The sequence below is a fragment of the Schistosoma haematobium genome, chromosome 2 (genome assembly GCF_000699445.3).
Source record: "Schistosoma haematobium chromosome 2, whole genome shotgun sequence".
Classification (NCBI taxonomy): domain Eukaryota; kingdom Metazoa; phylum Platyhelminthes; class Trematoda; order Strigeidida; family Schistosomatidae; genus Schistosoma; species Schistosoma haematobium.
In genome coordinates, this window is record NC_067197.1 from 32610870 (window position 1) to 32627815 (window position 16946).

Genomic DNA, 16946 nt, shown 5'->3' on the forward strand with positions numbered 1-16946 from the left:
TTTTTTATATTAATTAACTAATTGTTTGTATTTGCTATGTTTTAGTAATTTTTCAGAAACAGCTTGGTTTAAGCCATTCTGTGTATAAGATTTTATGTTACATATGGTTAGAACAACACTCACATATCTTGTGCAATTGAATACTATTTATTTAATGTAACTTATTAAGTATGGGTCTTCCACTCAGATCTGAGCCACATGTTTTACTTGTAGGATACCCAAATGTCCGAATCAAAGTAAGTCGATAGTTATTGGAAACTCAAGTGCCTTAACCACTAGTCCACCTTTCCAAAATTTTTCAAATTATACTGAAATATTTAAGACCAGTTATCCTTCGTAACATGAACTAAGACGGTAATCAAAGTATTCAACTTTCAGTTTCAGAGTAGCACGTTCTCATGAAGCTTTATCAATTGAGACTTGAGCCATCGTGGTGTGATTCAAAGTTGAGTACTTGAGTCTGTACCTCACAAAGAAGTTTATTTGGCAAAACTATTCCTATTTTTCGTGTATAGTCACCTGTCAGTTACTAATGAATCTCCTGTTCCAAGCGATAAAAAAACACACTTTTCTGGAAAATATTTCTCATCACGTAGAAGCGTGCCATACCATATTGTTGAGCATGACCATGTTTCTTTCTAGTGTATGAATGATTTCTTCTTAATTTTTACATAACTATATCTAGGTGTGTAATTGCACTCATGCCACGCTCCGTCAGCTATCTTCAAGCTGTTTGACCAGTTTAATCAGACAAGCAATTGCTGCTCCACAGAATCCTCCTTTTTGGCAAAATGAAGTAAGTATTCACTAGAATCAAACTATTTATATATATAGGTTACCACTAATATTTCTATTATTATTTTTACTATTATTATAGCTTTCGCATCCCTCGTTCATATATTTTGGATAGAATATAGCGTGTCACCAATTTTATTTGATATTAATCATTGTTGACTAGCAATTTGTTACTGGAATACAGAAACAGGTTTTCAGATCGCACAAAACTCAACTTTCATCATGTTTAGCGAATGGTTACTTCTAGAAAAGGTTTATGTGTTAAATGTTGATGTATCGATAAACTAAACTCTATTGTTTGTCTTATCTATTATATCTTGTACATGTAGGTTTTTGTATCTACCCAAAATCAGTACGTGTTAACGTTGTGATTGAATTAACCACTGACAATTATCTGGGCAGTAATAAAAATGTGATCCGAAAGTATTTGAAAAAGAAATAAAGGTAGGAGAATATTATACAACAGTCTGCAAAAATTCTCTACGGTGATTATAACTATGTATTCACTAGTGACTGCTTTCTGAAGGTTGTTCATTGACAGAGTTCTAGTGAGAAGTCGTGACAAGTAAAAGTCAATCGTGTCGAATGCGAGACAGTTATCTAAGAAAGCTTTCTGTAAAACTCATCTTTTACATCATCTGAGCTGCAGTCAGTGGGAGAATAGGCAGAGACGACGAAGAGGCAACGACGAGTGTCCCTATCTTTCCGAGTCCTTATTGTTCCGTTTAGTCGGACAGCGCACAAACGACTGTCTACTGGGATCCAGTTTAAGAGAGCTAGTTCTGCTCTAGGACTCAATGCTATACCTACACCGGTGTGTCCACGAGAAGCAGCATCTTGGCTTCCAGATACACGAAGTGTGAATCGAGTTGGTTCTTTGTTTTGACACGGTGATGTCAAATGAATGACATGGCTCAAAATCGTTTGCAATGGCGCAGGTGCATACACTCTTTGTGTTCTCCCAAATTTTAATCTTCTGACTCCTCCTTGTCTCTTTTTTCTCTTCCCAAATTTATTTCACTGGGTTATACTCTTTAAATAACATCTCCAAACCCTAATCTTCCTGATTACTACTTATATTCTTACCACCTCTACCACTACGGTATTAGAATCGACAACTGCATCTCTGTGCTAATGTGGTATGGCAACTCGAACTGATGTACGTACGTACGAAGTTCTACGTTGTTACTGACTGACTGACTGAGTTATCTAAGAATACCATTAGGGGATGGCTGTGCAATATCACTATTTTATTGAATTCACCCAATTAGGTGGTGTAGAGAACAAGTGTTCGCCATAACACCTGAAAGTACTGGGCTTGAATCCTAATGGGGTTATAGATATCCACTGCTGAATAGTTTCATACTAGGATAAAACAGCTATTCAGTGCTTCTTTATTTTCACTGATTCTCTAATCAAAATCACTTCATCATATCAACCATGAAAGATCTTATACAGTGTGTTGACAAGATATAACACAGAAATGGGCAATATTTTTGTTTCCAACTCTTGTATTATTCATATTTCTTCACTTTAGTGCGAAAGCATTTCATCACTGTCATTATACGTCTTTGTTTCTTTAACTATTGTTTACACAATAGTAGTGTTTGTTCACTGTTTGTCAGTATAACTAATTTGTTTAGTAATGTTTTACTAGAAATAGTAGTTATTCGCTTGTTTTCCTGTTCAGTTAACTGTTAGTCTGTTTTTAGGTTAGTTTCTTTCATTCATAATTATCTTACTTTTCCTAAGAGGGATTACTTGAAAAGTAACGATATAAAATTTTTGTTGTTGAATAAAACGTTCTCTTTGAATACGAGATCTTTTCTCTGAATATTTTATTGTTTTTTTTTGAATTCTTCAGAAATCAACGTAGCATAAGTCTAAATTATCTTGAAAATTTGTACATTGTTTCGTAAAGTAATTCATTTTGTAAAAAGAGAACAAACATTTAAATGTAAAATATTTTATACGAAGATGAAAGTAATTGAAATCTCATAGAAATCCGAACAAAATTAATGTCATTCTCTAACAATTTGTTCTTTAAGTGTTTAAATGATTGTCAGTGTAAAGTAATTAAACAAGTCTGTATCATCTCTAATTGATGGGAAAATTTAACTATCAATGTAATAATAAATGAATCAAATTAGTGTAGGTATTAGAACAAAAAAACACATTCAGTTATGTTATACTCGTTGAACTGTATTATGTAACATCTCAAATAATGATGAAATAGCTATATAAAAAGAAATAACTATGTATTAATCAATGTTTTTGTTTATACTCAGTTTATATTTTATTCTTGTTTTGGTTTTAATCATTTCAAGTGTATCCAAGTCGATTTAAATTGGATATTTGCATTTTATATATAAGGTAGTTTTCTTGTTCAATATTCATTCTTCATAATATATTCTGTTGAATAGAAAGATCCACCTAATTTTAATTATGAAATAATAATAATGAGTAGTGTACAGCTGTGCAACTTGTTGTTACGATATTTGAAAAATGTATGAACACAACATTATCAATAATTAAATTGTTAGTTTCAGAACAGTTTGAATCTAAAAAAACGAAAGAAAAAGAAACAACAACAACACTATTTACAGAGTAGTATGAATTCATTATATTTCGAAATTTCTCATTGACTAACAACGAATTCGTATTGCAATTAGCAACATTATTACTTTTTCCTTTAAAAACATTGTCGTTTTTCTGTACTCTAGTTAATGAAGCTCAGTTTGAAACAGTACGGAATTAAAATGAAAATTAGTAGAAAAATAAACTACTGGATGATTTAGTAGATAAGATGGGGGCGATGTTATAAATGTCAATCAAGTGTCGAAGTGAATGAAATAACATTTTTAAAGAGAGCGTTTGTTTTTTTGTCATGGCTTCACTCAACTGTACGTTATCAGTATTGGGACTTGTGTAGATTGTAATATTTTCACAACTGAATTCACGAATCGATCTGAGCTAGACCACCATTGAAAACCTGGAAGCACTAGATGGCCGCTTCGTCCTAGTATGGGACTCCTCAGCAATGCTCAATAGTGACTAGTTTCAAGATGAATCTCCTGGAGTTCTTGTGAGTGTCCGTGATCATTGGAGTGCAATCCACCTCAAACAATGGATAAATAGTTACGCTAGATCATAAATCGATTAAAGTTAGGCATTAACAGGGTTGGATGCCGCCTCAGTGGTTTAAAGGTTAAGCATTCATACGTGAGACTGAAGGTCCTGGGTTCAAAGAAGTGAGAGGAACAGGTGGTTATTCACTAGTTGCCAAGATACACATTTGGTGAGAGAACTAACAAAATATTTTGACAAAAGTTGGTGCGTGAATAGTTAGGTAAGAAAAAGAGATGAATGTCAAAGTTGGGTGGGAACACAAAAGTAAAGGAAATCTATAAAACGTTTGAGAAATAGGAGTAAACCAATGTTCTTTAATAGCCCACTTTTCTTTAACCTTTATCAGTGAATAAGATAGAAAAAAAAGTTGTGCAATCGTCTTCTGAGTACGATGGTCAAGTTTCTAAATGTGAATTATTATAGTTTTAGATGTGTGGACCCGTAAACTATGTAGTATATTCGATGGAATAATTTGGAGAACTTTAAAGGCTTTATTTGAGTCAGTTTGATGTCCTATGTGTGCACCAAGTGACCGATAATTACAGCCTTTATCACCCTTAACTCTCCTTTGCTCAATCAGGCGAAACGATGTTTGACGATATAGTGATAAACATGCGTGATTGTACACCCAATATAACTCATTTAACATTATACACTGATGAACATAAATTTATATGGCGACTTCAAATAGTCTGTTTTTATTTATGGTTTTCATTATTGGTCTGACAACCGCACTCATTTCGGCTACACTGAAGGTTTTGTTAGCAGCTTTTATTTACTTTTGTGCTAGTATATCACTGGCAGTGTTATTTTTGAACTGTAAAAGTATTTTCTTCAGAACACTCAATGGTCTTATTTTTACCTCGTCCACATGTTTTTCGAAGTAAATCATTTAAGCTCGATGGGTCAGTAATTTTACTTATCTTCGTTTATATCTGAGTATTTTAGAACTATAAAAATGAATATTGTCCAACTGACGATTTTCTAATTTTTCAACTAATAAGTTAGTTGAAAATCAAGCCACATAATTGATACGAAAAACTAAATTATCATATTTAGTGAATGCCAGCGTAATGTTAAAAATCTAAAATAAAATAATAAGTCATGTAATATCAGAATGGGTTTTGTGGAGATTTTCAGAAATTTCACAAGTTGAAATTATGAGTCAATGGAGGCCAGAACACCATGTTAAACCAGGAAGCACTGGACGGCCGTTTCGTCCTAGTACGGAACTCCTCAGCAGTGCGCATCCACGATCCCGCACCCCGCGGGATTAACACCGTTGGATGCCGGCTCAGTGGTCTAGTGGTTAAGTCATGTAATAGACAATACTACATCACTTTTTTACGGCAACAATAAGGGGTTTATCATAATTTCTTTATATGTACAAAGATCTGGTCGAAAGTACCTAAAGGCAATTGCCTCGGCAAAGCAGAATATGAAATTATCTACATGTCACGCTAATGGAAATTAATTTCTTATCGAATTGTAATAAATTTGTACCATTTAAGAAGATCTAAATAATTTAACTAAAAGCGTTCTGTAACAAAAATAACAAATACTTTTTCATGTTAATATACTAAGTTTTGAGGTTGTCTTTTGGAGTTGTGCTTATTTAATCCATAATACTGGATTTATTTTCATTTACATATGTCTTTCATCTATTGTTATATGATCAATTTACTAATGCATTTAGTTTTTTACATTATTGTAAATGTATCTGCACAAAATGCATGAACCTCTACTTACTTATAGAAACAACTTAAGAATAATATTATTATTTGTATACTTGTCTTATTAAATCCACTCTTACCGTTTGTTTTTTCTCGAAAAAACTTAAGGCATTAAATATTCAAGTACTTGATCCATTAACGGATTTATCTGATCGCATTATATATGATGATGTACGAGAAGAACAATTAAAATGTGTTCAACAATTATTACACTGTTGGGGTGAACAAGTACGATACAGTTGGCTTAGATTAATTAAAATTATTGGAGTCATAAGAGAAAGTTACAAGTAAGTAGTTGATTTATTATCACTATAATCATTGTTGTTGTTCTCATTCGTATCTTGCATTGTACTGTTATGAACATTAATTACTCTTTCATCAAAATGTCAGTGTACGAGTTCCATCTATTATCTATTTGTGTAATAATCAGATTATTCTTTACTATTTTTATAAGTTGGATAGAAGCTATCGGTATTGAACTTAGTTCACACAATAGTTGACACTCATCAGTATATTGTATCTACAATTGAATGGATATTTTTTGTGGGATTTGAACCCAAAAATACAGCGGAATTTCTGGTTGCCCAATGTAAATAATTACATTACAACTTGTTATAACTGGTAGTCAATTTTTATGACTGTGTCGGTAGTTGTTATGTATGAATCGCTTATTACTTATATTTGTAGAACGAGGAAGCACTGCAACTCCTACGACACAGTGAGAACATCAAGACTAGTACAAATGAAGATTTATTAGCCCCAAAGCATGACGACGACTTTAGTAGAAAATACACTCATTTATATGTTGATTGTAAACTCATTTTGACTATTAATTAGAATGAAATCACATATATGAAAATTACTTAGAGTTAGGACAAACCATATGATGCTTGTCATGTTGTGCATAGTTCATGTTAATACAAGAATATGTTATCTTGAATAAACATCACACTCAAATAAATTAATATTATACCGAATAATATAACACACCGAAGAACAGAAACATTGAATTAAAATTTCATTAATAAAAGAGATTATATAATATAGTTAATAATTATTTAATGATTATATGATGTACTTATATATATTCAGGTGATAGCTGTCTATATATATCGACCTAATATATTTTGCTTGAATCCCACTACTAGTTATGATTCAACTTTACTTAGTAATTGATTTTTCAAATGAATTTTTAGCCATTAACTAATGATTGTTTTCCCTGCTTTTGTGCAATTTTCTTTATCAACTATGCAGAATAGACTTGATCCAGACATCATTTAAATGCTTCAAATTGATTGTTACAGATTATTTATCCACTTTACCGTCGGATTGCTACTTAGCATGTGTTGAAACTGCAGCAAGTTTTGGACACCAAAAACAAGATTTAAATATTGCTTTATCAGCTATTGGGTCGTTAGTAAGTGTTATTCTTTTGAAATATTTCTTAATTTATCTTTTTGAAACAATATGAATAAATTTCAGCCTTTATGTTATATTACGCTGGTACGGCCGAGGGTGGGGAGAGTCAGTTCCCCCTCTCGGAACGTTGTCACATGGCCACACGTATACATCCACTGACAGCGAAGTCCTACTCACTGCCTTCTCTTGGCATCACTGTTGTTTACGAAATTGCGAGAACAAAAGGCAAGTGTCCGGTGTTTTAACCTGGTTGATGGATATAACGGATCCATCTAAGGGATTGGGAAAACCCTGATTCGAGACCAATGGTGCACATGATTTCCAGGATCCTGAGAGCACAAATGGCTCGTGAACTTATCGTTGATCACTGCCTCTCGTAACGTCTATCCCCTGCTTTGTGTTTTAGACCTTTAGGTCAAAGGTTTCAGGTATGGTCGCCTAACAATGTGTTGATTAGAGTTTTGTATAAATTTTACAATATAATGCTACTGATCTTTTGGTTAGCAGACAGTTTTAATGAAAGATGACTTTTTATATGGAGTGAATGATTTGTTTAGATGTATTATACCATCAAATTCTATGAAAAATAATGTGAAGGCTTGAATTTGAACTTACACGAAATACTTTTTCCGATACAGTATCTATACTTGTTGTATGTGCTTCTAACCAGTTTTATCATTGCCTTATTGATTTTCAAAGCAGTGTACTATTTTGAGCGTATTCATATCATCTGTGTATAATGTGAACTCCTAGTTGTTGGCTTCAATGTGTTACACCTTTTGTATTCAATCATTGTTAAACATTCTCTTTCCCGGTGGTCAGAGTCCTTTTACTGGTTTCTGAGATTAAATAACCATTTTAAAAATTACGGTTTAAACAAACTTCACTGTTGATCAACTGAAATAATGCTAACTGTCTGTAATCTGATCTATTATTTATTTTATTTATTTATTTGGACACATAAATATTGGTATAAAGGGGCACCAAATACACATGCACCACACAAGTCACTTGGTTTGTGTGTGGGCTGTGATAACGTCCGGGTGTCCAGACAGAAGCAGGTGGTTTTCTTATGGAGTCACACCCGGAGCCTTCAGCCTAAAGGTTTGATCCGCAAGACAGTGGAGCAACACTAGTAGATGCAGTCCCTATGGTAGCCGGTGACAAATAATTGGTTCATACACCATTTGTTCCCTCAGGATCCTGGAGATCATGTGCACCATTGGTTAAAAATCAGAGTTTTGCAATTTCCGTAGGTGGACTCTCCATGTCCACTAACCCTGTTAAAACGTCGGACATCCGCTTTTTGTCATCTCATTTTCGTAAACAATAGTAATGCCATGAGAAGTCAGTGAGTAGGAATTCCCTAGCAATTTTTGTTTATGCGTAGCCATTTGAGAGTATTTCGAGAAGGAGAGCTAACTCCTACCCTCGGACGTATCAGGGTATTTGAAGGCATACATACTGTATATTGAAGTATCCACTCCTTATAAATATACCAAAATTTTCTGTATTTTGTCTAACTGTGATCAAATGGGATTCATAGTTTGTATTAAGAAGTAAAGTATATTTTTTAAGAGATTTTGCTTACAGGAGCTATACGGTGTTATTTTCATGGAGCGTATTGTAATAAATATATTTTCTATACTACCCTAGATGTGTAATATAAGCGGAATTCATAGGAAGTGAAGCTAATATTAATTAGTAAAAAAATCATTTAATAAATAGCTTACATCACAACTATTGAAAATTAAAGGACATTAAACAACTGTTTCGCTCCAGTTTGTGAACACGGTAATGGTCATCCAACACGCCACCAGGTATCATATCCTGGGACTTTAGGCATCAAATCGGCGCTTAACCTTCAGATCACTGGGTCAAAATCCAATCGTTTACATGTCTAGCTTTCTATTCTAAGATTTTGGTCAACCGACCTCCAATACCATTAGTATTTGACTGTCTTACACTCGACATAGTGGAACTCCACTGGTTATGGCATTTCATCAGTAATCATGTAATTTCCTCTCGAATTTAGTTACCAGTAAACATATGATTATTATTAGTATAAGAGGTTTGTGGAAATTTCATTTTTGTCACAAAATGTTTTTAGTTAAACAATCATTGGATTTCTATTTCGTCCTATCAGCCTCGATACCAGTATTAATAAATAAATCATTAAACTAATCCAAAATCATATGATGCATAAAAGACTTTAGTTCAAATGCATATCTACTAGATGAAATATTTCGATATAATTTTCCAAGTGGATAAATGATGGTCATTGTCAGTAAAAATATGAATTAAACTAGAAATGATCATTTAATAACGATATTAATTAAAATAAAGTTATTAAAAAGAAGACTTTTCCTCACTACAATAGTTTCTATAAAGTTATTATCTTAAACTTTGTCTTATCATTTTCTCTCTTTACGTTGTGGTATGCTTTTGTTTCAGCTTCATTTAGCTGATTTTTTTGTGGAACAAAAAAATATTCCACTTGTAGTATCAGATTCAATTAATTCTTCAATTGATTTAAAAGAATTATGGATTTGTGTATTTCATAAATTGGCTGATTTGTGCTTAGATCGTAGACCAGCAATTCGAAAATCTGCATGTCAAACATTATTTAATACAATTGAATGTCATAGTGAACAATTTGATGAAGATACATGGTCTAATTTGCTATGGAAAGTTAGTTTATATGTATATAGGTGTTTGTTTTATCGAATCAAATCACTTTTAGGAATAATTTTTTCTCATCTCGCGTTCTCTTTTACGAAGCATCTTGATGGGTCCTAAAAAATAAAGTCCTTCAGCTGTTTTGTCAATACACGTATTAACACTTCCACATTGTTACAGTGCTGCCTATGTACAATTTTAGAACAAATTAGCGCAACATTCAAATTACAAACTAGAATTTCTCAAGCATATACTTCTTAATATATTGTTGCATTATCGTGAAGCAGTGACTATCCTTATGGATTACAGAAATTTAATCTCACATAGTCACATATGCGCTCAAAGAAATTCGTGTATCAGGCAGCATTCATTGATTATTGTAGACGGTTTATTTCATTGTAGATAAGAATACAAATGTCCTGTGTTTATTAGTCAAACTGATCATATTTGTTTGTCTGATTTGCTGTTAAATGTTTGCTGAAATAAAGTGTATAGACCAGTCAGATAATATTTATTTTTTAAACGATTCATACAAAACAGAAGTTAAACATTGTAATTGTCTGCTTATAAAATTATTTGTTGTTTTTTAGAGTAGCTTTTATCTTTCGTCGATTTTCGTTTAATGAATTGTCATATTTTTGATCTTTTTTACGATTGATGAGTTTTCAAAACTTAAAAAACCCGTACTGTTTAGGATTTTCGGTTGTTACGCTCCCATAGTATTGTTATATAGTATGACATACCTTTATGAGCTAGGGTAATTTTACATTGGTTTTCTTGAGAATCGGACACCATACAGATTTTCATGTGACAACCCAAACAATACAGCTCAGTCCCACTTTCAGGAAAACCAGACACCATCCAGGCTTAAACTTTATAACCCGAGTGGTACTGCTGGACCCCGCTTCATAAGAGAACCAGACACTATATAGGCTTTAACACTACAATCCTGTGGTGTGGACCATTCATATACATATATAAATCATATGTATAATTATTTCGATCATTGATTGCGTTAATCAATTATGCGCAGCATGAACATGCCAACGTTGACCTATTCCGCTTACACGACAGTCAAACTCATTAATGTTAGCAATGATGGTATGCCTTACAATGTCCTAATGACAATGGCTCTTGAGAACACTGAAAAGCAGCTACTAGTATGAATGAAATCGGTTAACCAGCAAAACAACTTTTGTATGTGAACAGATAGCAAAACTTGCCAGAGTAAGCCGTACAATCCACAATATCAATAGCGAACCTCCAGTGTCATATGAAACGTTCAGCTCCACATAGCAATATAGCTTAGCTTATAGCCTATACTACATACAACACATGTAGGGTGGTAAACGAAATAACCCAGCCTGAAGCGTTAGGGCTTAAAAAGCTCTTGAAATCCATTGTCTTGTGTCGAAATACAATTACAAAACCACCAATATCGTTTTTATCGCATTTGCTAAATTTTCATATCCCTTAACGTAGTATTGAATTCATGCTTATTTTGTGTACGAAACACTTCGGTGGGTATTGGGCCTCCAATATGTTTTTTTTTAAATCGAATGCCGGTACTGGTGTTGTTATCTCAATAAAATATTCCACTGAATACGAAAGTAGAAAACCGCTATTATTGGAGTAAAATAACTATACCTTCGATAAAAAAAACTGCGGTATATTTAGCGTTAGATTGATACCAAACTGGTTCTTATATAAGTCAGGACTTCATTGATTTTAGAATAATTAATCAGTCACGGTCAACGCAGAAGCTGGTACATACATACTTCGGCCATATTATACCAGTGCAGCGATCTGAGATTATGAGGAAAATGCTGGATTAGTAGATGGAGTAGAAAAGATTAGGCAAGGACAATGTAATTCGACAACAAAGAATGACTTTGTAGAATGAAAATTATCCGCATTTAAGATAGACTGACTACATGTGCATCATTTTGACCAATCCTGAGCCATGTAATCTACCTTGTCCTACTATTGGTCACGTAAGTTGCGAGGGCCCCAATCTGCTAGTCTGTGCATAATGGATTGATCGCTATTTTTCGTTTCTTTGTTTCCCTAATTATCTCAATACACACCCACTGATATGGTTCAATAATTCGACTACTCGTTTTGCAACATTTTCATTATGAATTCCAATTTACTAATGAGATTTATTATCGTTTGTACAGAAAACCATATGTGACTGTTTTATATTATTATTCTACTTGTTACCCTCTCATTCTCTTAGATATTGTTCCCTTTGTTATCGAAGGTGCATAATTTATATCAAAGTGCACCTGTTGAAAAAGTCGGCGATAGACCAAATAGTTTATTAATTCATCATAGTCGTGATACTGCATCAAAACAATGGGCTGAAACAGTTGTATTAACTTTAACTGGTGTATCACATTGTTTTATATCAAAACAATCTCATTTGTTAACACTTAGTAAGTTCTCTGTTCTCTTCGGCCTCTTTTCGTTTCTGTTCGTCTATTAAAGTTTACATTGTACTTAAACTGAATACGTTGTTGTTACTGGTATGCATTATGGAATTACTCGCTGGGTCCAAAGTTGTTTAATGTTTATTTATGTGATTGACATTTATACAGATTACTCTAATGACTTCTTGAATAAGGATACAACAACTACTTTTCATCCATGTGCCAACTACTCTAAAACACACGTTATGCAATGAAGGTGTATTGGTAAACATACTAGAACCAATAAATTACATGTACATTGATTAAATTCATTGAGTATTAGTTACAGAAATAAATAATAAACTGAACAATTATCATATGAATGCAAGATTATAATAAATAAAATTTTCACACAAAATTAATTTATTCTGCAAGTTAACAAACGGAAATCCCTTTTAATTTAATATATCAATGTTACAAGTGGTTTCTTCATCAAAATGTTTTTTTTTTCTATTTCGGGGATTTCACATACTTAACAGTTTTCACTTAGATCGATGTCATGAATGGATCAATGTTAGGCCACCTTAGAAAACCTGGAAGCACACGACGGTCGTTTTGTCTTTATATGGGACTCCTCAGCAATGCACATTCACGATCTCGATAGTTTTTATTTAGTTGAAATAAGTGCTAACGAACATAGATCTAGTGTACATTCTGTTGTTTTCTGGTCATTTAAGGTAGTTTTATTCAAGTTTATTTTCTGTTTCTTACTATACATTCTTCTTATGCTTTATTCTTTGTTCTTTATTGTTTGAATCGTTTAGTTCTAGTACATTGAAAATGCATGATGATAATACAGATTATAAGCACGTAAATATTAATCAAACTGATTGTATGCGTTATTTTTCAAAATAGTAGCTTGTCTATGCAGGTTTTACAGATCATGTATAATTACTATTCTAATGAACGACACTAAGTGTAATAAACGAAGTCTTCTTTTTGCGAAATTATATATATATATATATATATATATATATATATATATATATATCGCTTGCACATCTTCCTTGAATTGTCCTTTATATACTGTATCATTCTTGCAATCCCGCTATTATTCAGATTGCTCTCTGCTTTCTTTCTTCTTCTCTTTCCTTCAATCTTCTGATGGTAAGCAATTCACTTTCAATTCGTACCACATACTAATATCTATCTATATACGTAGCTCACACATTACTACATAATCTGTGGACGGTATAATGAAACAACTATATACACTTTTCAGTAATTGCTTGTTTGAACAATAATCTTTGATAGCAATCATCATTCATAGATATTAAATTGCTGTCATTTCATTTTTCGGTAGACATTTGACTAAGAATAATACATATTATATTCGTAATTCCTTTTTTGTTCATGCAGAACATTTTGACAGTAACATCCTGATAATAATAATAATAATAATAATAATAATAATAATAATTCATATTAACCGACTGTTTCATTGTCAACTCGAACTGATGTACGTACGTACGTACGAAGTTCTACGTTGTTACTGACTGACTATAACAAATGTTTGGAAGCATGATAAAACAAATATATTTCGTTGAATAGTGTTTGTTTTAAGCTCATCCAATAAAAAAAGAATTAAATTAGTCAAAGTGATGTATGGCATATTTTATTCATGGCCTAAAAACATTAATATTATGAAACGTGTTGTTATTTTTAATTTTTTTATTTTTCAATTTTCACTTTAATGATTAATTGTTCTAATGAAAATCTGTTGAAATTTATGTTTCGTTTATATTTCAGGGGATTTTTTTTTCATAAAAAGATCTCTCTTTTCAAAATTATAATAATCAAATCACGAATTGCTTTTGATATTCCATATTGTCTCATTAGTATTTATACACTTCTTTCTCTGTAATATTATCGAATGATTATCTGCTTACATTTATTAGTTTTTCACGATTTTTGGATCAAATGCCTTAAATATTCAACATTCACTGTACAAGTTTCATCATGCTCGTTAACTCAAATCACTCAATTATTAATGAATTATCAGTATATGGTTGTGGAGAATGTTGACGCGCACTGATGAAAAGTCTGGGATGAAACAGCTATCCAGTGCTTCCTAATATTTAATGATAGTCGGTTCATGATCTCTATAAACGAAATGCTTGAATAGGGAACAGAAAGTTTGCACTCTGAATAGTAAACATATTGTTATCCATTTTATGATTGTTTAATTTGTTAAAGAAATTTCGAGGAGTTCAATTGGCATAGGTTTCAGATAGTTACTTGAAGTGATTGATATGGATGATTTACGGTTCAGTTTGCTAATTTTGATAAATTATTTAATGTCGTGCTGAGTGTTTTTTCTTTCACAGAAAAAACGATAACATTTTAATTTTAATTGAAACGCAATTTAAAAAAAAAATTCATTTTGCTATCATTTTGATTAATTTCAAAAAGGTGATTTTATAAAATGTTGGCAGATATTACTTGATTATTTGAAAGTGACTGCTTATATGGATAGTGGAGAAATTTCATTAGCTTCATTAAATTGTATGCAAATTTTACTTGATATACAACTCCCTTCTTATCCTACACCATCCTCATCTTCATCTACAACACCATTGCTAACATCAAAATTGATTTGGTCTGCGTATTGGGAAACTTGGTTACAAATTGGAAAACGAGCGATAGCGTTTGCTCAGTCTAATAATAGTAATAACACTTTTCCACTTACTACAAATTTATCTGTAAACTCTTCTGATTCTCAATATATTAGTGACAACAGTAATAGAATTGTAACGGTTAATGAAAGTGGTGAAAAGGTTAGTTTGTAAATTATTTATGATGATTCGATCGTTGTTTCACATATACATGTATTGTAAAATATAAGAATATTCTGTATTTCCCAGTAAACTACAACTAGTTTATATGGTCTAGTTTTATTTATTTGATCGTTTCCTTAAGCATCAGGTACATACATGAACAATTCATTAATCTTTACCGACGTACATTCACTCATCGGGATAAATGTGTCAAGTTCCTTCTGTTGCATTTATATATGCAGGCCCGAGACTAAATGTTTAATTATGAAAGTTTAGTTTTTCTAAGAACTAATGAGCAGTATTGCTGTCAGATATGTATATCGACAAAGAATTGACTTAATCTAAACATAATTTTGGTCGTTAGTTTAACATCAACAAGTTAGAACTATAAAAGTCGGGACTGTTATTTCGTTTTAATTTACAATATATTATTAATAAATACCACTGATCTCACACGAAATCCAATTGTAAATTCTCAGGTTTCTATGTTAGAATAGTAAATATTTAAAAAACTTAGTTGGAATTCACTGGTCTACATTTTCGTATTCAGTTTTTTTTCTTTTCATTATACAGCACGTCATCGGATATCATCGATAGACATTCACTCAACTTACTACTGATTGGTTGATCTAATAAACAGTAAACCCAGCTGTTGAGCAAAACTTCGAGACATGTGCTTTGAATATGACTGTCTATAAATAAATAATTATTTTCGTGCTTATGCGTATTTTTGCCACTTCATGTAAATAGAATGTTAAAAAAAACTTTATAGTCAAGCTTTTATTTGCGTTACCTCGATCATTACATTTTCCACGTAACTGAAGTAATAAAAACTGATTATTCCTAAATATTTACACAGTTCAGTTTTTATACTTTTAATTGTCTAAATCAGTGCTAATTTGAAACAGTAACACGCGTTCCCCTGATAGTTTATGCAATCAAATGCTAGAAAAAACTATATCATAAGCAGAAATGAAGGCAATATCGAAGCGATCCGCACAGGATGCACCAAATACCAATAAAAGACTAAACATCAACGGAATGATTCAAACAACCAATATAAAAATGAATTAACTGTATCACTTCTTAAACTTATCTACATTAAATTGTTTTGCACAGAAATGTTGAAAAAGCAAACAATTTTTAACATTATACGAAACTGTACTAAAGTATAATCGATCCATAATTATTTGTTTTGTTTTTGCTTTTTCTTCATATCATTTATTATCTTCAAGATTTGTTATCCTCCATTTATATACTTGCCAAGTATATCATTTATCACATTATACTTTGATTTATTCATACCAATATTTAATTATATTAAAGAAGATTTTCATCTGAAAGATTTCGATCGATTAGCTGAATTATTACAAATTGGTGTATTAATTCCATTGTATATTAATTATTTATTTCCAACCGTTTCAACTACAACTATCATGACTACACTATTATCAACAACACCTTCAATGATAATTGATGATGGTGCATTGAATTCGTTACAAGAGGCTGTATTACGTTGTTTAAATTGTCTTGTACAGGTGAAGTTAATGTCCCTCTTTTTTTGGCTTACGTTTCATTAATGTGTGTATTTCTCGGTTTATAAACATAATATTCTTCGAAAATTTTACCTCTTCATTTCAATCCAAGTTTTTTTCCTGTGAGCAGTTCATTTTTACTTTCATTGAAGACATATCTTCTCCTCCTTGATTTGTTAATCAATACCGAATAGCGACAATATTTTGAGCAGCTTCATATTATACTGACACTAATATATTTCATAGTTTCTTATTTTTTACATTAAAAAAGTGAATAAATATAACAGTTTATGTAATTGGATAATAATTTTAACGGAATTCAATCGGTTGTAGATGTTTTGCATGTCATATCTTTGAAGCAAGTAAACCAAAATCTAGACTCCAATCCTTGAACATAGTTGAATGTCT

At 32.0% G+C, this 16946-nt stretch overlaps 1 protein-coding gene across 2 annotated transcripts in view; it reads left to right on the top strand.

Moving 5' to 3' along the window:
- Positions 1-16946, top strand: part of MON2_1 (Endocytosis and vacuole integrity protein) — a gene marked incomplete at its 5' end in the record, with an annotated part of 80760 nt that overhangs the window by 45318 nt on the left and 18496 nt on the right. For both annotated transcript variants that reach the window (XM_035734253.2, XM_051214979.1), the window contains 7 exons: positions 686-796; positions 5766-5944; positions 6912-7074; positions 9531-9767; positions 11995-12193; positions 14639-15003; positions 16239-16541. In XM_035734253.2, coding sequence (XP_035588993.1) covers positions 686-796; positions 5766-5944; positions 6912-7074; positions 9531-9767; positions 11995-12193; positions 14639-15003; positions 16239-16541 — 1557 coding nt within the window. The remainder of the gene's footprint in view (positions 1-685; positions 797-5765; positions 5945-6911; positions 7075-9530; positions 9768-11994; positions 12194-14638; positions 15004-16238; positions 16542-16946) is intronic.